This window comes from Periplaneta americana, chromosome 14 (assembly GCF_040183065.1).
Source record: "Periplaneta americana isolate PAMFEO1 chromosome 14, P.americana_PAMFEO1_priV1, whole genome shotgun sequence".
In the NCBI taxonomy this organism is placed as follows: Eukaryota; Metazoa; Arthropoda; class Insecta; order Blattodea; family Blattidae; genus Periplaneta; species Periplaneta americana.
In genome coordinates, this window is record NC_091130.1 from 146,812,952 (window position 1) to 146,836,639 (window position 23,688).

General features: G+C 34.9%; 1 protein-coding gene across 1 annotated transcript in view; it reads left to right on the forward strand.

Annotated features, from left to right (window-relative positions):
• Dhc93AB (Dynein heavy chain at 93AB) overlaps positions 1–23,171 on the forward strand; it is a 312,580-nt gene extending 289,409 nt beyond the window's left edge. The window contains exons 75-82 of the mRNA XM_069846249.1: positions 1,220–1,395; positions 3,943–4,021; positions 7,466–7,629; positions 14,229–14,411; positions 15,342–15,515; positions 18,441–18,589; positions 20,665–20,797; positions 22,794–23,171. Coding sequence (XP_069702350.1) covers positions 1,220–1,395; positions 3,943–4,021; positions 7,466–7,629; positions 14,229–14,411; positions 15,342–15,515; positions 18,441–18,589; positions 20,665–20,797; positions 22,794–22,955 — 1,220 coding nt within the window. The 3' untranslated portion in view covers positions 22,956–23,171. The remainder of the gene's footprint in view (positions 1–1,219; positions 1,396–3,942; positions 4,022–7,465; positions 7,630–14,228; positions 14,412–15,341; positions 15,516–18,440; positions 18,590–20,664; positions 20,798–22,793) is intronic.
• The last annotated feature ends 517 nt before the right edge of the window (positions 23,172–23,688 follow it).

A 23,688-nucleotide genomic window follows, 5' to 3' on the forward strand; every position in this document is an offset into this window, starting at 1 on the left:
AAAAATTTTTGAGATTTATTTTCAATGAAGAATACTTGTCTTTTTGATAGTTATTTGCTTCCATAATAATGAAACATACTCCCTCTGAATGGATTTTTTTAGGCCAAATACTTTTTCTTGAACCTACCCAACTTCAGTTTTTGAGTTTCAACGCGAAAACGCAAGTATCAATGTCAGGGCGATAGCAGTAGCTATTTCAGGTCATTGTGGATTGTAGGCGAAAGTTAAAAAAATGTCAGGTTTGCTATGCTTTCGAACAACAGCATTTTCGTATAGCTGCTGCATGTAGAACTTGAAATGTAGAGCGTAAAATCATTTTATCCTACTAAGAGATCTTGCTGAAATGACCTGGAGACTACAAAATTTTCTAGGCCTCTTATTTTATCAGTAAGTAATACCTTTTTATCTTTCCTTAGGAACTGTAATTTTTGCGCTCTCTCGAGCCAGTACTGAAGACAATGACACATATCAATATCTACACTACACCGCCATTAAGTATATGAAAAAGACCCAACCCCACTGGGTTAATAAGTATAAAAATATTTGATTTTTAATAACAGTATTATTATCTTACTTAAGTTTTGTAGTTATATATAGCAGCCACTCAGTAAATTATAGAAACGAAGATCTAAATTAAGATATTCTCTACATTTACTTACATAACCTCAAAACGTTTCACTTTCATGTCATCAATATAGCATCAATATTATGTACAATTAATGAAAAATAGATGCATCATGATATTAACTATAATAATATTTAATTTCTAATGACAATAATGTCATCAAACCACCTCAAGTTTCGTAGATTTGAATATCCAATACACAGCTGTACTCAGAAAATTTGTTATACACTGCAGAATCAGTTTTTAATAACAAATTGAATTGAGCTCTAAATATGTCGGCAATCCTGCAGGTCATGGCCTTCGTGTAATAGCCTATTGTTTATTGTAGTGCGTGTTTTGTTCTGAAATGCAATCAAGTCGGCCGTGATTCAATAAAGTAGTTCTCAAAACTGACAACAGATGGATTTTGGAAAATAGGAAAATTATGTAGGAAAATTGACATTTCACTGAAAACTACTACTTTTCCGAAAAACTTTGGATGCCAGGCATGAAAATGAGGGGTCACTAATTAAAATCCATTCAGCCGTTTTCCCGTAATTTCCATTACCAGTTCAAATTATATATATATGGATAATAAATTTCTTTTGATAACAGGTGACTTGAACATCAGTGTGAGCGTTCTTTACAACTACTTGGAAGCCAACTCCAAGGTGCCGTGGGAAGATCTGAGGTATCTGTTCGGTGAGATCATGTACGGCGGACATATCACTGACGACTGGGATCGGAGACTCTGCATTTCCTACCTGGAAGAGTTGATGCAGCCCGAGTTGGTACGTACGTGGAGATGAATTAGATAATTGATGGAAAATGCTTTCAAGTTCTAACCTACAAACTTTTAGGACGTGTTCCAATAAAACCGTTTCAAGGTATGAAGATGGAAAAGTACGCAGAGTTGTGGCATTAATTTCGATTATCACAGCTTGCAGTTTCAAATTTACAATATACCTACAACAGCGTTGGTACGTCAAACCAAAGGTCCCGGGTTCGATACCCGGCTCCGGAACAATTTTTCCCTCGAAATTATTCAATATACCTACCCGTCTTTGTTTATTACTGTGGTCCCCCTGAGTGGCACAGGGGTATAGCGCTAGGCCTTCTGTGCCCGAGGTTGCGGGTCGATGGCATTTAAGTGTGCTTAAATGCGACAGGCTCATGTCACTAGATTTAGTGGCATATAAAGGAACTCCTTCGGGACCAAATTCCGGCACACCGGCGAAGCTGATATAACCTCGGCAATTGCGAGCGTCGTTAAATAAAACATAATTAATTTTTTTGTTGTGTAAGTACGCGTAAGGAATAGATTATACTTTATCATTGCTTTGGCCCATATAAAGTGCAGAGACATTACAAGCAAATGACACTGCACAAGTTGTGTAAAAGGGCGGATATATAGAACGGAAGTGAAATAATCCTACAGATTGAAATGGACATTAGTGTACACTTAATTGAATAGAAAATCTCGTATATTACGTTTTGTGATTAAATGCACGGTTAATTAGAAAATTAAGTTGGAAGTTTCAGTAGTCTGGCAACATCGCCGCTAACACACTGCTCTTTCTTCTCATAATACAGATTAAGAGGTCAACGAACGCAGGTCTGTCTGCCTTGGATTAACCTCTTCCTCTCTGACTACAACGTTGCAATCTGTTCGGATCGTTCAGTGGCTTGAAATTAGTCGTTGTTAAATTAAATTTACACGAACAAGTCTACGCCATGGAAATACTCCAGTGGAATAAATTATTTTTATTAGATTGTCTATTTGCATGGACTATGATATTACACATTCTCGTTACGTATAATATGAGCTATTTGCAAAACGCACTTTAATTTAATGTAGCAATGCAAACTGTATCGTAATTTTCTCAATCTGTTTCCTCACATAGAAAATAGTACATTATGCAACGAGCCTATAATGGTAGTAACTAAGACGCAAGTATGTTTGTTTATGAAACGAGCGCAAGCGAGTTCCATAATTTTCATACGAGCGTCTTAATTACCATTATAGGCGAGTTTCATACGACTTTTTATACTCGACCATATTTCTAACTTGAAATTATTCATAAGTATTCATGTTATGGTTATGTAAGTGAGGAGCGGAACTGATCTAAATTGTGAGATGTGCGCAGACGCGAAAGTATTGATTTTTTTCGAGGAACGAATATCATTGACCTTGATATAATCTAGAGAATAACATGAACATTAATTTTGATATAACCTGGAAATTGATTAGAATTGAAAAACGAGATGACAAATTGAATTTATTTGAATATTATTTACAATTAACGCTAATTATTATAGTAACAGAACATAACCTTCTGCGACAGTATTGGATTTCCACCCTCCGTGACTTTTCGCTAGTTGTCTTTCGATTGAATATCCGAGAATAATAGATACTTGCGCTTTTATAATGGTGATTTCTCATTGGCTGAACAACTGAACTATAATGAATAGGTATACTTTAATGAGGTGCATTAAAGGGCTACTACCAAGTGTATAATTATTACATTTCGGCATAGTCGAGCATAAAAATTATTTTGACATACAGCAATAATTTTTAAGTGTTAAGATATCATTACAAAAGGTGCTAAATCTTAGTCAATTTTAATGTGATTTCAATCAAACTTTTACAGATGATACATTAAGCATCTATGTGTATCTAAGGCCATTGCTTTCTTCGCCTCGGATCGACAGGGGAGCCTTGGGGAATATGCCGAAGCAGGAATGGTTTATGGATTCTGTCGGCTGTAGGGACCGGTCATTAAGGGAGCCATGTGGTTAGGGCGGTGCGCGTAGGGGATCTGTGGCACGCAACTCATTCCATATCGAGGGTTAGCGCAATAGATCTCAACAGGTCGCAGTGCTGGGCCATCCGTGTCCCCTTAGTTAAAGTCCATTCCATCCCAAGGCTATTGCCTTACTTCTCTGTATAATATGACCACATTTGTAGCACTGTATCAATAGCCGACATAGAATGCTATTGTGATAAGCCTACATTGATTTTGTCTTAGTTTTATCCATTATCTATAATAATAATAATAATAATAATAATAATAATAATAATAATAATAATAATAATAATAAATCTGTAACAGAAATTTTTCTGGTAATTTTCGCTTCTCTAAAAATAATTGGTGTTAACATGTAAAATTAACCATCCTGAAACCGAAAATAGCATTTTTGAAATTTTTGTTTGTATGTCTGTCTGTCTAGAATTTTTGTTAGCTTTTCACGCGATAATGGCTGAACGGATTTCTATGAAAATTGAAATATAAAGTAAGTTCGTTCTAACTAAAGTTGGATGTTTATTTCCTTTACAGGTAGACGGCGAACTTCAATTAGCTCCTGGATTTCCGGCACCTCCAAATACCGACTACGTTGGATATCACACTTACATAGGTATAAAATCCATGTATGGCAATATTATAACAACAAAACATCTTGCGTCAATATTTTCTTTTTACTATCTACAACGAGTTCAAATCCTGGTTGCGAGGAGTTACTTGATTGAGGTTATTTCCGGGGTTTTCCCTCAACCCATTAAAAGCAAATGCTGAATAACTTTCAGCGCTGGACCTCGGACTCAATTCACTGGCATTATCACCTTCATCTCATTCAGACCCTAGGTAACCACACCAGTTGATAAAGCGTCGTAAAATAATCAATTAAAAATTATTTCCAGTATAAATAAGCTTATTCATAAACTGAGAGGAATTTTTTATGGAATTATCAATTTCATCAGTTCTGAAAAAATTGTACAATAGTGAGCAAGCAACAAGGATCAATTACAGTACATCATCAAAATAATTGGTAATTCATATATAGTTTTTATCTACGGTCAGGTCCTTCACTGCAAACGCAGCATTCTTCAATCTTCCATTTCTTCTACCATCCTCTTAGAATCCGCATACGATCCATTTTTATCTTAACGTTGCCTTATTTACTTACGGCTTTTAAGGAACCCGGAGGTTCATTGTCGCCCTCATATAAGCCCGTCATCGGTCCCTATCATAAGCAAGATTGATCCAGTCCCTACAATCATATTCCACCTCCCTCAAATCCATATTAATATTACCCTCCCATCTACGTCTCCCAAATATCTTTCTCCCTCAGGTCTTCAACTAACACTATACAGGGTGATTCTCGAGGATTTACCCTCCTTTATGAAGCTTATTTCCGAAGATATTCTGAGCAAAAAATGTCATATAAACACGCGACCTATTCTCAATATTTACAGAGTTACGTTTCGTTATTGGAACGCATTGTTGTGAACGCGTGAGCTTGGTCAGCGTGCAGTCAGCAGCCAGCGCGAGCGCTACGGAATTCAAAGATAGCCGTATGCAGTTACGTAGAGCGACGAGCGCCGTTCACAAGCGTGCGGCCAAGTGTACTCAAGCGGACGGCGACATTTTTTAAAATGTGTTGTAAACTCTCCAAGACTGTAAATTAGGATGCAAAATTGAACTCCAAATAATTAAGTCGGTGGAAGTGGTGTGATTTGTAATAACTGTTGTGATAAATGCGCAAGAATAATGTAATTTTATAGTTAAAAAACAGAAAAATATGTCTGTACGAAGCAACTAAGGAGTTCACAGCACATTTTTAGCTTCATAATACTTGCCAATTAAAGAAATGATACTTCTGAATGGTTCATTCTCTATTTGTATTTGTCTTTTAACTTCAAACTACAGAAAAAACGTATTTTACAGACAACTTTAAATTAGTGTGACTCTGAAAATATTGAGAAGAGGAACTATGTTTATATGACATTTTTTGCTCAAAATGTCTTCAGAAATAAGCTCCGTAAAGGATGGTAAATCCTCGTGAATCACTCTGTATATGAATTCCTGGATTCGCCCATACGTTCTACATGCCCTGCCCATCTCAAAAGTCTGGATTTAATGTTCCTAATTATGACAAGTGAAGAATACAATGCGTGCAGTTCTGTGTTGTGTAACTTTCTTCATCTCCTGTAACTTCATTCCTCTTAGCCCCAAATATTTTCCTAATCATCATATTCTCAAACATCCTTAATCTCTGTTCTTGTCTCAAAGTGAGAGTCCAAGTTTCACAACCATAGAGAACAACCGGTAATATAACTGTTTTATAAATTCTAACTTTCAGATTTTTTGAGAGTAGACTGGATGATAAAAGCTTCTTAACCGAATTATAACAGACATTTCCTATATTTATTCTGCGTTTAATTTCCTCCCGAGTGTCATTTATATTTGAAGAGTCCACTGCAAGAATGATGGATGTCAGTTTCTTGTCGAAAATGAACCAAGACTGTCAATGCATAGCTTAAGACATATAGAATGTACATAGAGAGTTATATAGCATTAACACTGATAGTCATTGTCCAGCAATGATCGGAAAATCACAGTTAAGCTTTGAGCGCTAGGATTTCAAACTTTCAATTGCTTCTCCTGCAAAATTTATTCCAAATGACATCCATCATTCTTGCAGTGGACACTTCATTTGTTACTGTTGCTTCAAGGAACTTGAATTTTTCAAACTTTTAAAGGATAAATTTTGGGGCATAGGCGTAGCTCTCTCGGCTAAGGAGCTTGTCTACCGATCCTGATTTGTTTTGCGGCACGGGTTCGATTCCCGCTTGGGCTGATTACCTGGTTGGGTTTTTTCCAAGGTTTTCCCAGACCGTAAGTCAAATATCACGTAATCTATGGCGAATCCTCGGCCTCATCTCACCAAGATATCTCACTATCGCAAATCTCATTGACGCTAAAGTCCACAGTAACGATTAGTGCGTCTAGCCGCGAAACCAGGTCGCCAGGGTTCGATTCCCGGTCGGGGCAAGTTACCTGGTTGAGGTATTTCCTGGGTTTTCCCTCAACTCAATATGAGAAAATGCTGGGTAACTCGTTTCACCGGTATTATCACCTTCATCTCAATCTAAGATGTTGATAAAGCTTCGTAAAATAACCTACTAAAATTAAAAAAAAAAAATTGACGCTAAATAACCGCGTAGTTGATGCAGTGTCATTAAATAACCAAGTTAAAAAAGGATACATTTCCAATTTTTATATTTACATTTCGTACTATTTTCTGAAGTTTCAAATTAGACTATGTTAATTGGATTTTTCACAGTAATATGGATCTTTAAAGTGCAGTTTTCTCAAAATTTTAAATTTTGATGAAAGAGTAATGGAACGGAGAAAAATTCTCTCCGGTACCGGGATTTGAACCCGGGTTTTCACCTCTACGTGCTGATGCTTTATCCACTAAGCCACACCGGATACCCATCCCGGTGTCGGACAGAATAGTCTCAGTTTAAGTTCCAAAATAATATATATGATATGCGTAAATCACTTCGTGATTTAAGACGGCGCTTATTCCGTCGGATCCCGGCCAACTAGTCACTCATAACGAGTGCACCTCAGCACATGTGTGGACTTCAATCCTATGTTCATAGACATCTGTCACGTAGTGCAGAGGGTGGCCACTAGAGGGAACTCAAGAGTTGGAACTTAAACTGAGACGATTCTGTCCGACACTGGGATGGGTATCCGGTGTGGCTTAGTGGATAAAGCATCAGCACGTAGAGCTGAAACCCGGGTTCAAATCCCGGTGCCGGAGAGAATTTTTCTCCGTTCCATTACTCTTTCATCGTATGATGACGCAGAATATCTGCATGGAAATATCATATGTACTTCAGTACATTAAAATAATATATTTAAATTTTGAGATGTTTCCCTTTTAAACGGGCTCATCGATTCATAGAAATAATGTCTGAAAATCCATTCAAACTTTTTTCTTCCATATTGATGGTTCAATCGTTTCCATTTATCGTTAAAAGCTATTGTTTTTTTTTTTCATTTGTAGATGAAATGATGCCCCCTGAGTCGCCTTACCTGTATGGCCTGCATCCTAACGCAGAAATCGGCTTCCTGACAACAACGTCAGAGAACTTGTTTCGAACTGTGTTCGAGATGCAACCACGCGACGCAGGTGCTTCTGGTGGAGCTACGATCACTCCAGAGGAGAAGGTGAGGAGATATCTGTTGTGAAGCTTTGTGTGTTTAAACCCCGTGGGTTATTTGCCGCCGACGTTCATTTCTGAACTTTTATTAACCCTTAAATTCGCAAAGTATCCTATAGGATACAACAGGTTAATAGGCTGTCTATATATATATAATTTGAACTGGTAATTGAAATTACGGGAAAACGGCTGAACGGATTTTAATAAATGACCGACCCCTCATTTTTAAGCTTGGAACTCAAAGTTTTTCAGAAAAATAGGAACTTTCAGTGAAGCGTTAGTTTTCCTACATAATTTTCCAATTTTCCAAAATCCATCTTTCGTCAGTTTTGAGAACTAATTGCATTTCAGCACAGCCGTGATTTCAGTATAAGACAAAACACACACTACAATAAACAATAGGATATTACGCGAAGGCCAGGACCTGCAGGATTGCTGACATATTTAGAGCTCAAATTAAATTCGTTATTAAAAACTTAACTTACTAAAAATAATTTACAGGTTCGATTCTGTGGTGTGTAATTTTCTGGGTACAGCTGTGTATTGGATATTAAAAACTACAAAACTTGAGGTGGCTTGATGACATTATTATCATTAGGAATGAAATATTATTGTAGTTAATGCCATGATGTTACTATTTTTCTTTAATTACACATATTAATGCTATATTGATATGAAAGTGAAACGTTTTTGGGTTATTTAAGTAGATGTAGAGAATAACTTAAATCAGATTTTGATTTCTATATTTTATTGAGTGGCGGTTATATAGTATATGTTATTGAAAACTATAAAACTTACGTAAGATAATAATATTATTAAAAATCAAATATTTTTATAATTATTAATCAAGTGGGGTTGAGTAGATATTTATATGCGTGGTTCTCTTCAGTTTTGGCTTGAAAGAGAGTATCTATCATTATTATGGAAGCAAATAATTTTCAGAATGTCTGGTATTCTTCATTGAAAATAAATCTGAAAAATGTTTATTTGAACGTCTAATGAACTTAGTTTGCAGGATTTGCTGCACAAGCCACTAGTATGCTATAATTTTAATAGTATAATAGAAAAAAATTGGTAGGAAAATTAAAATTTCACAATACTATATTATTGTACGAGATAATACAAAATATAGACATTGCGATAGTTGTTTTCTTTACAGTCCGACACGGTCTAATAAACTAGTGTGAGAAATGAAGTTTTGCCAGTTCATGACAAAACTTCATAATTGGCTTCCTCTATGGTGCAAGGGGCACTATCTCAAGATTTTGTATCATTTTCTTTCATTGTTTCCATATCGATCTTTTGGAACTTCAAGATATAGCCAATAATGTTTTAAGACATTCCTTGTTAATTGTAAATAACCATCTGTACAGTTCTATATATTAAAAATAAATTATTCAATTCTAGGATAGCTGCCCCCCAAAAATAAATTAAAATAAAATTAAATTAAAACTTAAAATAGAATATTGTTGATCTACAATCAATTTAGGTGCTGTTACAGCTCGGTACCCCTTTTTCAAGGGCAGCTATCCTTTTTGGATTCTTCTCTCAGGTATGGAAGTGCCCCCTTCCCTTACTCTAGACTGTGAATAATTCATACGCTGCATGTATGCACCATGCAAGAATGAATGAATGGATGTGCTTATTTCATGTAAGCGAAATCGGTTCTCAACTGAAGCGATACCATAGCACATAAGGATGGCTTAATGGGAAGGAGCTACAGGAAATCTCTTTTCTCATATTATTTTAAGTAGAGCCTCTATTTCTCCAACATAGCTTCATACCAATGTATGAAGCCTTTTAAATGCAACGTTTTCACTTTCGTCCTTTATGGTAAGTCACAGATATAAAAGTTAAACAAATTGCAGTATTATAAACAAAATCATTTATTTGCTCTCAAAAGTATCGCAGAATCACAATTGTTTTCTTAAATGAAATCCAAAAGCCTACTAATGAAATTTGATTTGATGATTTGTACAAATTTTAATTTTTATATTTACTTTCATTTTCTACGAAATGTTTATTTGGCCATTCTTCAGTCTATCATTCAATATGGTATTATTGTTTGGGGTGGAAGTACAAAAATTAATCTTAGTCCGTTAAATTTACTACAAAAACGAATAATTAAAATTTGTTTGAAGAAACGTTTTGATTATCCAACTAAATTAATTTATTCTGAATTTAATATATTTCATATTGAACAAATTTAATAATATACTCTGTTAAAATTGTATCATAAAAATCGTAATAAGATTATATTGCAGGCACATAATCATGACACAAGACGAAATAATAATTCAACATTAGTAGAACCTAAATGTCTCACATCTGCTGGTCTAAAGCATAGCATTAATTTTGGTCCTCGGTTGTACAATGCTTTAACTAAATTAGAAACGTGTTAATGTCTTCAATTTGATTAAATAAATTTATAGCCTGAATTATATTTGTATTCTATAATTTTGGAATTTATATTTTTTTTTATAAATTGTCCTACTTTATTCACGTACGGTATTATTCTTCTCTATGTTAACATTATATTATATAAATTCATTGCCGTTGTTATTTTAATTTTTATTTTCTATTTTATTTTATTTCATCTTCTATATTCCTTTTATATTAATATAGGCCTATTATATTATATAATTTCATTATAGCTGTAATTTTAATTTTAGTTCCTATTTTATTTTACTTTGTATATTCTCTTAAATACTCATGTATGGTGGGTCCCTATCACCACGGCATGGCGCGTCCTCAGGTTGCGGATAGAGGAGACGGCCTCCAGATATGGAGGGTAGCTGTGAATATATTGAATAAGCAGTCGCGGACAGCCGATGAGGGGTGGTCCTCCAGCTTGGGGGTTGGGCGAAGGGCTAACAACCTATCACCGTAAAAAACAGCTTGTTACGTATCCCTACAATAAGCCTCGGAATGGGACTGATTCTCTGGCACGACCACAGGAAAGGAATAAGGTTTTGAGATTTGGCACTTGGAACGTAACTAGTCTTTATAGAACAGGAGGGGTAACATTAGTAGCAAAAGAACTAGCTAGATATAGAATAGACTTCGTGGGAGTATAAGATGTTAGGTTAGATGGGAATGGCATATCACAAATAGGAGATTACTTGTTGTATTATGGGGAAGGAAACAATAATCACCAATTAGGAACAGGATCCTTTGTACATAAAAGAATAAAATCAGCAGTGAAAAAGGTCGAATTTATCAGTGACAGGTTATCATATTTAGTACTTATGGGTAGATGGTGCTACATCATAGTTATAAATGCTCACGCCCCTACAGAAGAGAAAGACGACCATATAAAGAATAGCTTCTATGAGGAATTGGAACATACTTTTGATCAGTTCCCTAGATATCACATGAAAATTTTATTGGGGGATTTCAATGCTAAAGTAGGACGGGAGGATATTTTTAGACCAACTATTGGAAAAGAGAGCCTACACGCAATTAGTAGTGACAATGGAGTTAGATTAGTCAACTTTGCCACATCGAAAAATTTAATTGTCAAAAGTACAAAATTCTCCCATAAAGATATACATAAATATACTTGGACTTCTCCAGATGGATTGACACACAACCAAATAGATCACATCTTGATAGATAAACGGAGACATACTAGTATAGTAGATATTCGAACTTTCAGGGGTGCAGACTGTAATTCTGACCATTATTTGGTGATTGGAGAATTAAGAGAAAGATTATCAGTAGCCAAGCGAGTAGAGCAACAAGTTAATATTACTAAATTCAATATTTTGAAATTAAAGGACGAGGAAGCTAAGCAAAATTATCAGGTCGAAATTTCGAATAGGTTTGCCATTTTAGAAAGTTCCGACGAAGTTGAGAAAGAATTAGATGTTAATAGCGTGTGGGAAAATATCAGAGATAGTATCAAAATTGCAGCTGAGCAGAGCATAGGTTATTATGAATCTAAGAAAAAGAAACCGTGGTTTGATGAAGATTGTTGCATGGTAGTAGAAAGAAGGAAACAGGCAAAATTGAAATTCTTACAGGATCCACTTGAGGAGAAGAGAGATAATTATTTCAATGAAAGACGGGAAGCAAGTCGTACACTTAGGAATAAAAAGAGAGGTTACTTGAAGGAAAAACTGAATGAGGTAGAAACAAATAGTAAGAATAAAAATATTCGAGATTTATATAAGGGTATAAAGGAATTTAAGAACAATTTATCAGCCAAGGGTAAACGTGATCAAGGATGAGACTGGTGACTTGCTTGCAGACTCTCCATCAATCCTAAACAGTTGGAAAAACTATTTTGCGCAACTACTAAATGTACATAGGCCAAATAGAAATGATCGGGACGAAATTGAAATACAAACTGCTGAGCCATTTATACCCGAACCCACGCCTTCAGAAGTCGAAATTGCGATAGAAAATCTGAAAAAGTACAAATCTCCAGGTATTGATCAAATTCCAGCAGAATTAATACAAGAGGGTGGGAGTGCATTATATAGCGAAATTTATAAACTTGTACTTGCTATTTGGGAAAAGGAAATTGTACCAGAACAATGGAAGGAGTCCATAATTGTACCTATTTTTAAAAAGGGGAACAAAACCAACTGTGGTAACTTTCGAGGAATATCACTTTTGTTGACGTCGTACAAAATTTTGTCCAATATTCTTTTGAGGAGATTAACTCCGTACGTAGATGAAATTATTGGGAATCATCAGTGCGGTTTTCGGCGTAATAGATCGACTATTGATCAGATTTTTTGTATTCGACAGATAATGGAGAAAAAATGGGAGTATAAGGCTACAGTGCATCAGTTATTCATGGATTTCAAAAAGGCATATGACTCGGTTAAGAGGGAAGTATTATATGATATTCTTATTGAATTTGGTATTCCCAAGAAACTAGTTCGATTAATTAAAATGTGTCTCAGTGAAATATACAGCAGAGTCCGTATAGGTCAGTTTCTATCTGATGCTTTTCCAATTCACTGCGGGCTAAAGCAGGGAGATGCACTATCACCTTTACTTTTTAACTTCGCTCTAGAATATGCCATTAGGAAAGTTCAGGCTAAAAGGCAGGGTTTGGAATTGAACGGGTTACATCAGCTTCTTGTCTATGCGGATGACGTGAATATGTTAGGAGAAAATACACAAACGATTAGGGTAAACACGGAAATTTTACTTGAAGCAAGTAAAGCGATCGGTTTGGAAGTAAATCCCGAAAAGACAAAGTATATGATTATGTCTCGTGACCAGAATATTGTACGAAATGGAAATATAAAAATTGGAGATTTATCCTTCGAAGAGGTGGAAAAATTCAAATATCTTGGAGCAACAGTAACAAATATAAATGACACTCGGGAGGAAATTAAACGCAGAATAAATATGAGAAATGCGTGTTATTATTCGGTTGAAAAGCTCTTATCATCCAGTCTGCTGTCCAAAAATCTGAAAGTTAGAATTTATAAAACAGTTATATTACCGGTTTTTCTGTATGGTTGTGAAACTTGCACTCGCACTCTGAGAGAGGAACATAGGTTAAGGGTGTTTGAGAATAAGGTGCTTAGGATAATATTTGGGGCTAAGCGGGATGAAGTTACAGGAGAATGGAGAAAGTTACACAATACAGAACTGCACGCATTGTATTCTTCACCTGACATAATTAGGGACATTAAATCCAGACGTTTGAGATGGGCAGGGCATGTAGCACGTATGGGCGAATCCAGAAATGCATATAGAGTGTTAGTTGGGAGACCGGAGGGAAAAAGACCTTTAGGGAGGCCGAGACGTAGATGGGAGGTCCTCAAATTTTGTTAATATTACTGTATCTCCTTTTTTATATTGTTTGTATTATTTTATTTCTATTTCTATAGTTGTAATTATATTCTGTATATTTAAATTTAAATAAATAATAAATAAATTTGTATGAACAGAAAGAAAAATTACACGTCTATTTATAACTTATTCTTTAATTTGCAATTTGACGATTTTCTCTTACAGAATTATTCATGTGTAATATGTGAATATGTCCTGAAAATGTTATTCAATTATCTCTATTATTGTCCGAGATATCACATATTAAATGTTGAAAAATGTAAAATAAACAAACTGCGGATATTCAACGGAGAAGCTTCAGCTCACATATTTAAAAATGGAGTAAAAGCAATTATTTTCTTTCTAACGACCTTGAAATTTCGCTTAAATGAAGTCAAAACTATGAACTCCTAATGACCGTAACTCCACTAGATCAAATTAAATTAATTAATAAATAGATAAATAAATAAAATATAAATGAAACAAATAAACAAATAAGTAATAAATAAATAAGTAAATAAGCGCCAGCGTTTTTGGCGTCTGTCCTAGAGTATAATGCCTAGTCTGTGAGCATGTTGCTAGTGGAGCTCAGAATGGCACCACTTCCTATGCACGTCACATCAGCCATTTGCCAAACACAGTTGTCAGGCTGACTGCGGAAAAGGTAAAACAGTTGTACTTAACATTCCCATTACTTATTTCACACGCCAAAAACGGTGACGCGGACCATAAATAGGTAAATAAATAAGTAAGTGCATAAGTATATAAACAAGTAAAACTGTGGATATTCTCCGTTGTTCGTTGTAGGTCAAACAAATCGTTGATGAAATCATGGAGAAACTTCCAGAGGACTTCAACATGGTGGAGATCATGAACAAGGTGGAAGAGCGCACGCCTTACGTCATAGTGGCCTTCCAGGAGTGCGAGCGCATGAACCATCTCACGGGGGAGATGAAGCGCTCACTGAAAGAGCTCGACCTGGGGCTCAAAGTATGTGTGATGAGTCCGATAACATTATTTACGTAAATGAATCATAATTTATTTTTAACCGTTCAAAACGGAGACGGATTTCATCCCCGTTCACTAAGGCTCATTATTGTTAGACTCTGGCTTCGTGTTGTAAGAAAGACGGTTGAAACACCAGAACCTGCATTATAACAAAACCACCAATGTCATAGAACGTCGTAGTTTGTGTCACTGCAACCTGTGTATATTTTTGTGTGGCTTTACTTTGTTTATCGTGTTTTTTCTCTCTCTCTCTCTTTATTTCTTATGTAGCTTTACTTTGCATATAGTGTATTTTTTTCTGTTTATTTCTATTATTGTATCTGTATTCCTGTTGTTGTGGAAGAGAAGGCCTGATGGCCTTAACTACACCAGAATAAATAAATAAATAAATAAGTAAATAAATAAATAAATAAGTAAATAAATAAATAAGTAAATAAATAAATAAGTAAATAAATAAATAAGTAAATAAATAAATAAGTAAATAAATAAGTAAATAAATAAGTAAATACATAAATAAATAAGTAAATGAATAAATAAGTAAACAAATAAATAAATAAGTAAACAAATAAATAAATAAGTAAATAAATAAATAAGTAAATAAATAAATAAGTAAATAAATAAATAAGTAAATAAATAAGTAAATAAGTAAATAAATAAGTAAATAAGTAAGTAAGTAAATAAGTAAGTAAATAAGTAAGTAAATAAGTAAGTAAATAAGTAAGTAAGTAAATAAGTAAGTAAATAAATAAATAAGTAAGTAAATAAATAAATAAGTAAATAAATAAATAAGTAAATAAATAAGTAAGTAAATAAATAAGTAAGTAAATAAGTAAGTAAGTAAATAAGTAAGTAAATAAATAAGTAAATAAATAAGTAAGTAAGTAAATAAGTAAATATCTTTTCTTCCGGCAGGGGGAGCTGACCATCACTGGGGACATGGAGGACCTACAGAACGCCCTGTTTCTGGATCAGGTGCCCCACATCTGGACAGAGAGAGCCTATCCATCCCTCCAGGGCCTCACTGCTTGGTTCGCTGATCTGCTTCTGAGAATAAGGGAACTGGAAACCTGGTCTACAGACTTCGTGGTAAGGAAATACTACATCTGTTAGTTATTTCCCATTTTTTGAAACACATACTTGTGTAATCGTAAATAATCCAAGGCTGAAATTCGTGCTGTAAGAGAAAGCGCCTGACATCTCCATAGAATATGATTTGAGTCCACTTTCTCTTTGTCTGCATCCTGCATCAAGTCGACAGCAGCAAATGGAAAAACCAGCAGCTTTACCTTAGAACCAATATCGGCATTTACATTCTTTTAGGTGTTATGGAGGCAGAGGTATTTTCCGGCTCCTTTGCTGGAGACGGGCAAAATAATGAAATTTCATTTTCTAAATAATTCCTGGTATGAGCAGAACGAACTTTGATGATTCACAATGTGTATAATGCAATTAAGGGGAGACTCCACTGAAAGTCATGAAAATTTTCCAAAACATTTTTATTGACTATTCCTCTTCTTCAGAATGTATATTTTCATATTCCAAATGAATTCAGTTCAATTCTGATTACAAATATGTTTAATTTTTTTAATTGAGGTCGTAAGGGGGCGTGACATTTAAAGAGCTGTCAAAATCATTTTTTTAATCAACAATACTTTTTTTTTTTTGCAAATTTCTGATTACAAATCTAGTAACTTTTTGTTCTAAAGTTGATTTCCTGAAGTTACTAGATGAATGTAGCGGAGGACAATTTTAATTTACATAAATATTCATTTTACTTTCAAATCCATTGTCCCATAAGTTTATTTTCTTGACTCAACACCAACATTTTTATGTCTAATATTAATTCACCTGGATTAAATTTTTAGCCCTAGTATTTATGAGGTAACTGCATGTTTCTATGCATTTGTTTTGTGAGAAATGCTGCTAGTTTATTTTATTAATATTTTTATGAATAAATTATAGGAAAAATAACATTTTTAAAATTTCAAAAAAAAAAATTCAAAGTGAATAAATAAAAAAGGTATTGTGAAAAGATTTATTAAAGCTACATACTTAGACTTCAACAAACAAAATTTGATAACACAATCTCAAGGGAAAAAATGGAACTCTCTGCATCATAATCCACAGTTGATTCCCGATTTACCACGCAAATCGTCTGTAGCTGCATTTAGATTGACAGCATTTACGAAGCAGTAGCAGCTTCGTAATGTTTTTAGAGCGTTAGTGCAACGGTGGGAGCAGTGCTTCGAAATGGAAGGGGGGCAGATTGAACTGTATTGAATATTGTACAAAGGCTTCTGACAAATAACGCATGTAACAATCATTAACGTTGGTCCATGCTTTCAACAAAATGGATCGAGACTTTTGGACCACCCTGTATAGTAAACATGCTCTTAAAATTCGGTTAAAAATGATTACGATGAAATTTGTCATTTTTAGTGGAGTGCCCCCTTAACTGAGAGAAGGTACAATCGTTTGCCAGAAAATATAGAAAATTTACTTGTGTTGTTTTGTAACCAGTCTTGAGTTCAACTAAGAACTTTCTTTTTAGTATAAAAAGTTAAGTTAGCTAGGTCTTGCATTCAGGCAACACTTTGATGTCAAAGACAAACTGTTTAATAATTCAGTTTCATTGTATTTTATTTGGTACCATATGAAATACAGAAAAAAACTATTCATTTCGAGAGGTTTATTTTATAAATAATTACTTAAATATGCTCTTAGATGCTTATGAACAAAGATATTTTAGCATTGAAACATTTATTTCAAATTTTATCAACAGTAATCTCACTAGAGGTTTTGATTTATCTAGAGAAAATCAAAACTCGAGATGGGATTTAATAGACTATTACACGATTAGAAGAAAGTATATGAAGATTAGAAGAAATAAAGTAATATATATGATCTAGGTTACTAGTCAAGAAGGCTTTGTTGAATCAGTTTCATTTTTATTAAAAAGTTGCATTCCACTTCAATTATCCGGATCCCAGTAATCGTCACTTGACAGATGATTTTCAATAAATTTTAGTATTAAACAATCTCTGATACGTGACTATTCATAATATTATATAGCAGAAGCTATAACACAACCTATTATAAACAAGTGTTACAAAAGTTTTAATTAGGGATGATGAAATAAACAAGAAAAGTTTTAATTAACGATGTTGAAATGAAAATTAAACATTAATAATTTTAAAAGGAACAATTCTTGAAAGGAAAATTTTCAAATTTGAATGTTTTAGTGGTTGGTTGTTCAGTTGATGTTATATTAAACGTGTGCGTAAAAGAAGTGGAACTCGTTGATTTAGGCCTACATGGTGTATTCAACTTATTCAGGATTTCCGAATGGTGCTCTTCATTTATTTGTAAATCGGATTTCAGAAGATGCATAGGTATGATCAGTGATTTTTATTAATTCTTGTTCTTGAATGCCAATGCGAGTCGTATTTGAAACTGCTGTGCATCAACTGGAGTGGTTTGTAATTTTATATATATATATATATATATATATATATATACATTTTTTTTGACGTCCAGACCAGCGCAGTTTCAAATGTTGGCAAACAAAGAAACAAATGCTAGGGACGCGATAAAATTAAACAAATGCTAGGGACGCGATAAAATTAAACAAATGCTAGGGACGCGATAAAATTGTGCGATAAGCAGCCATGATTGGTTGAAATACGTCCTTTCGTACCGTTTTATTGGTCAAAAGTAGTATGACGTAGTAAGAGTGTAATAGTCAAAATAAATTTAATATTTTGTCAAAATTTTCTTCATGTTATGCCAGTTCCTAGAAATTATCATACACGCATACTTCGCTATATGATGATGTTTTGAACGGAGTGGTAACTCTGTTCTCAGTACACGTATTAAAAGTCAGGCTCTTTGTCTTACCGCATCCTTGATAGTTTCTTTCCGTTTATTTTAAACCTGCCGTCTTGTCTATTAATATTCATTCATTACATTTCATTATCCTTATAATTTAGAATGCTGTTTCTGCTACTTTAGCTACCGTCGTCGGTGTGGCTGGCAGGATTCTTCAATCCTCAGTCCTTTCTCACCGCCATCATGCAGTCAACGGCTCGCAAGAACGAGCTGCCATTGGACAAGATGTGTCTGCAGTGTGACGTCACGAAGAAGCAGAAAGAAGATTTCACGTGAGTTCCAAACATTGAGTTCTGTTTATACTGTTTTATAACGGGATGGCGATTCCCATTTTTTGTCACGATATTCCATCTTCATGTTGAGCTGTATTGCTGATGTTAAATCAATCATATCTAAGTACCTTTATCTCAGAAAGTATTACAGATATCTCTATGAAAATTTTACTCTGATTATTTATTATCTTAAAAGTGGTAAGCTCTTGTTTAGAAAGTGTAGCATACTTGTGAAAATATAATTAGTTATGATTCTCCTTGTAACAGACTACTTTTTAAGCAAAATAAAATTATATTAATGTTCGCTCACAACAAATTATTTATCCAAATTACGAGAAACTAGAGTTCAGCAATCAATGTGGTAGGCCTACTGTAGATAAGTTGTAGAAATTTCATGCTTTTAGCTATCTTACTGTTAAATTACCGGTTGTTCTATATGGTTGTGAAACATGGACTCTCACTTCGACAGAGGAACAGAGGTTAAGGATGTTCAAGAATAAGGTGCTTAGGAAAGTATTTAGGGCTAAGATGGATGAAGGTACAGAAAAATGGAGACAGTTACACAACGCAGAGCTGCACGCATTGTATTCTTCACTTGACATACATAATTAGGAATATTAAATCCAGACGTTTGAGATGGGCAGGGTATGTAGCACTTATAGACGAATCCATAAATGTATATAGATCGTTAGTTGGGAAACCTGAGGGGAAAATATCTTTGGCGAGGCCGAGACGTAGATGGGAGGATAATATTAAAATAGATTTTAGGGAAGTAGGATATGATGGTAGGGACTGGATTAATCTTGTACAGGATAGGGACCGATGGCGGGCTTATGTGAGGGCGGCAATGAATCTCCGAGTTTTCTAAAAGCCATTTGTGTATAAATAAGCTATCTTAATAAAGTAAAGTAAATCCGTGGCGCTACAGCCCATGAAGGGCCAAAACCGATCAGGCGGCTGCTGGCCTCACGTTCACATGCCGAAGCAGAGGTGGACGATCATACAACCAGAATGGAGGTATCGTGTGGTTAGCACGATGATATCCCCAGCCGTTATAGCTGGTTTGCCAAACCGGATTTTCGCTACCTATCGGTGCTCCCCAAGTGCATCAGGATGCTGGGTGGGCACCGGTCCCATACACTGGCCAAAATTTCATCAGAAAATTTCTTCCCCCATGAGGACTCGAACCAGCGCGCATTCCGTAACGCGAGTCCTATGCAGGACACCTTAGACCACGACGCCACGGCGCGGGACAAACTATCTTAGTTTTTGAGACAAATATACCACTGCATTGTGAATTCTTAACTTCCGAGAAAATAGCGTCAAAGTAAACATAAGAAAAACGTAAGGTTATACTAAATTTGTTCTGAAAATTCACAAAGAAAAGTCGACCATTACAGTTCTTAATAATGTCCCCAGCTTATGAAATAAAAATACTCGGCTACAAAAAACACCGAAAACCGCAACCTTTTTCTTACCAAATAGTGTCAGGGATATTTATATTTTTATGCAGTAGTGAGAGTTGGAAAAAAGAAATAACTTTTCACATATAACTTATTACATAATTAAAAACCCTTACCATTAGGATTTTTCAATAAATTATACACCAAATTATGCAGATAATTTCAATTAGATGGCTAGATGGCAGTATTATTGATGTGCGCACAAGCGAAACAAAGAAGCAACAGCTGTAAGAATGCATCACCTCAGCAGAGTGAACCATTGGCGACTTGATCCGTTCACTGATGCACGCTTTGTCTCTGACTGGTAAAGATATACTCAAGACTCATCATCTGTGACTATTCATTAAACTCATGCACGCAGAGTACTTTAAGCTGAGATTTTAGACATATCGGTACTTTTTCCACATATTAGTACAACCTTTTGCTATCTCTCTTCGCTCTCTCCCTAAACTATGACGCACCGAGGCATAGAATTGAAACGAAGGAAACGTGATATTTTTGTTTTGCTTTATAGTAATCTGGCGCCCACGATTAAAAAAACAAGTCATTTGAAATTCAACGGTCAGTCACCGACACATAATACAACATTAGCATTGCTGGTGTTTGTTGCAGATCTGCACCTCGTGAAGGAGCGTATGTGCACGGTCTTTTCATGGAGGGAGCCAGATGGGACATTCAGCAAGGCGTCATTATGGAGTCCAGATTGAAGGAACTGTTCCCCACCATGCCTGTGGTCAACATCAGGGTAAGTGGATATCTAAAGCTTATATAGAATGATATCAAGGAAACTGTAATAATTTCCTTTTTGTCACTATTGCTAATTTCACTTATTTTTGAACAACTGGAGAATGTATGTTCGCTAGTAGTGACTAGACCGTGCCGAGTCATGTGAAACAAAAGAGAAGCGATATGTCGCTAGTAAAATTCGTGACTACATTCCTTAAGAATTGACTGCAATAATGAAGTGCAAGATTTCGTGAGCATAGTGACGTTTTTTCAATGCACTAAATGAAAATACAGACTTTGAAAGATATTATTACATGTTATCCGAGTGAAATGAAGGAGAAATATTATATGACTCAGGGAATATCGTTGAAATCGACGAAGACAAATTTGAAGAAAATCTTAGCCAAAGCGATAAATAATTATGGCTGCTTTGACGTTGAATTTATGGTCCAGGAAAAATACTAGTCTTTTACGAAAATACTTGGTGAATACGTCTTTGATGAAGTTAAGCAATTTGAGAAACAAAAATTTTGTAAGGGCCACGTATGAAGTTTTGTTATGTTGGAAAAAATGATTATTTGGTTGTCATCGTAATGGCATGGTTCAATGCCAAAATTTATCAACACTGAATATCTCGATATGCTATTAATTTTCGGCTATACAAAATATAATTTCCGAGCAGCTAAAAGGCTTTATGCAGAACGATATCCGGAGAGGAATGTGCCAAATCCAGGCACATTTATCACGGTCTGTCAGCGTGTCCATTATACCGGCTGTGTAATATCAGGCTGTCGTAATCGTGGGCTACATAATTCAGCGGCGATGTTGCCAGACGTCTAAAACTTGTAATTTAATTATCTAATTAAACGCGCATTTTTAATCACAAAACGTATTTTACGTTGTTTATTTGTTTAAATGTGCTATTATTGTTCCCTTCAATTTGCGTGGTTATTTCACTTCTATCCTGTATATTCATCACAACATTTTAGATCTCCTGTTTTGCAACCGCACAATACAATACCGCAGGTTTTTTATGCTTTTCATCCCATAATGTTACATGTATGTTAAGAGTACTGCGTAGAGTTATCATCATCATCATCATCATATCTTTTCAGATATTCTGTTTTGAATCTTGATAAGACCGAATGCTTCTTTTTGCGTAGTGTTGCATTTATTAGAGATATTCTGTTTTGAATCTTTATAAAATCAAATGCTTCTTTCTGCGTAGTATTGCATTTATTAGAGATATTCTGTTTCGAATCTTGGTAAGACCAATTGCTTCTTTTGCGTAGTGTTGTATTTATTAGAGATATTCTGTTCTGAATCTTGATAAAACCGAATGCTTCTTTCCTGTTTTGAAACTTAATAATACGGAATGCTTCTTTCTCCCTATTGCTGCATTTATTCGAGATATACTCTTCTGAACCTTGATAAGGCTGAAGCTTGATTTGAATTTTGATAAGACTATTTGCAACTCTCTGGGTAATGTTGTAATTACCCGGTATTGTAAGACTTCGAAGAGTACTTTTTGTTTCTTGATACAACTCTGTTCTTTTTCTGAGTTGAATTATTTTAATTTGAGGTGTTCTGCATTGAAACTTGTTTTTCCTTGGACTGCTTTCTGAATGGTTTTTGTATTTATGAAACTCTTGTGCAGTTTGATTTTTATTTCTACTTCGTTGTCATTTTGTCTATGAATTTCGTTCAAATTTTAGTATAAATTATTTCTGTTTTATAAATCTCATTCCTGGTGCCTTTCGATCTGTCATTCATTACATCTATAGACACCGCAAGATTTCCCTCTCCTTATTTTTATTGCTCACAACATGAAGTACTGATACCATTTTGTATTCGTCCTTCACGTTTCTTCACGTTTTCTTTGGCCCCGAATAACTTTCGCAGTATCTGGCATAGCAGAATGGACTATCAGATGGATTTCTTGTACAATGCAGTGTTTCTATAATTACTTCTTCTAAACTTCGAATAATGCCTGAACAGTGATCTTGTCATTGCAGGCAATCACCCAGGACAAACAAGACATGCGCAACATGTATGAATGTCCAGTTTATAAGACTCGAACTAGGGGCCCGACGTACGTGTGGACGTTCAACTTGAAAACCAAGGACAAGCCCGCCAAGTGGACTCTGGCAGGAGGAGCACTGCTTTTGCAAATTTAACTTAATAGAAGGAGAAAATATATTTCTTGTTGGTTCATTACAGATCTCTATGCAAGAATAATTTATTTTATTAACCAGATTAGTATGTTTTAACTAAATCGTTATGTGTTAGACGCCGTTAATAGTTGTGCTAACACAAGTCTATTGAGTATGTGTCATTAATGTATATTGCCGCTATGTGCACCAAGTTCAAGAATAAAAAAAAATAAAGTTCTGTTTCTCCAAATGAATATTAATGTTCTGTTATTATCACCGGCAGATAAGGGAGCCTATTTCTTCTAAAAGCCTTCATTGTACTGTTTTCATAGATTATACGGCTTGTCTACCGTGAAACTCTAACATTTAAAAGTTTATTTTCAATTTAAGTAGAGTTCCTTGTTATCCCAGGCAAAATAATGGTAAAAATATCTTATCTTCAAGTAGTCATTAATATAATACTACTAGTGGCTTGTGCAGCGAATGCTGCAAACCTAGTTCATTACACATTCAAATACAAATTTTTCAGATTTATTTGCAATGAAGAATGCCAGACATTTTGAAAGTTATTTGCTTCCGTAATGATGAAACAGACTCCCTCTGAATGAATTTTTTTATGCCAAATTCTTTTTCTTGAACCTATCCACCTTCAGTTTTTGAGTTTCAACGCGAAAACGCAAGTAACAATGTCAGGACGATCAGTGGGTTTTTCATGTGGGAGTGAAGCAATAACTATTTCAGGTTATTGTGGTTTGTA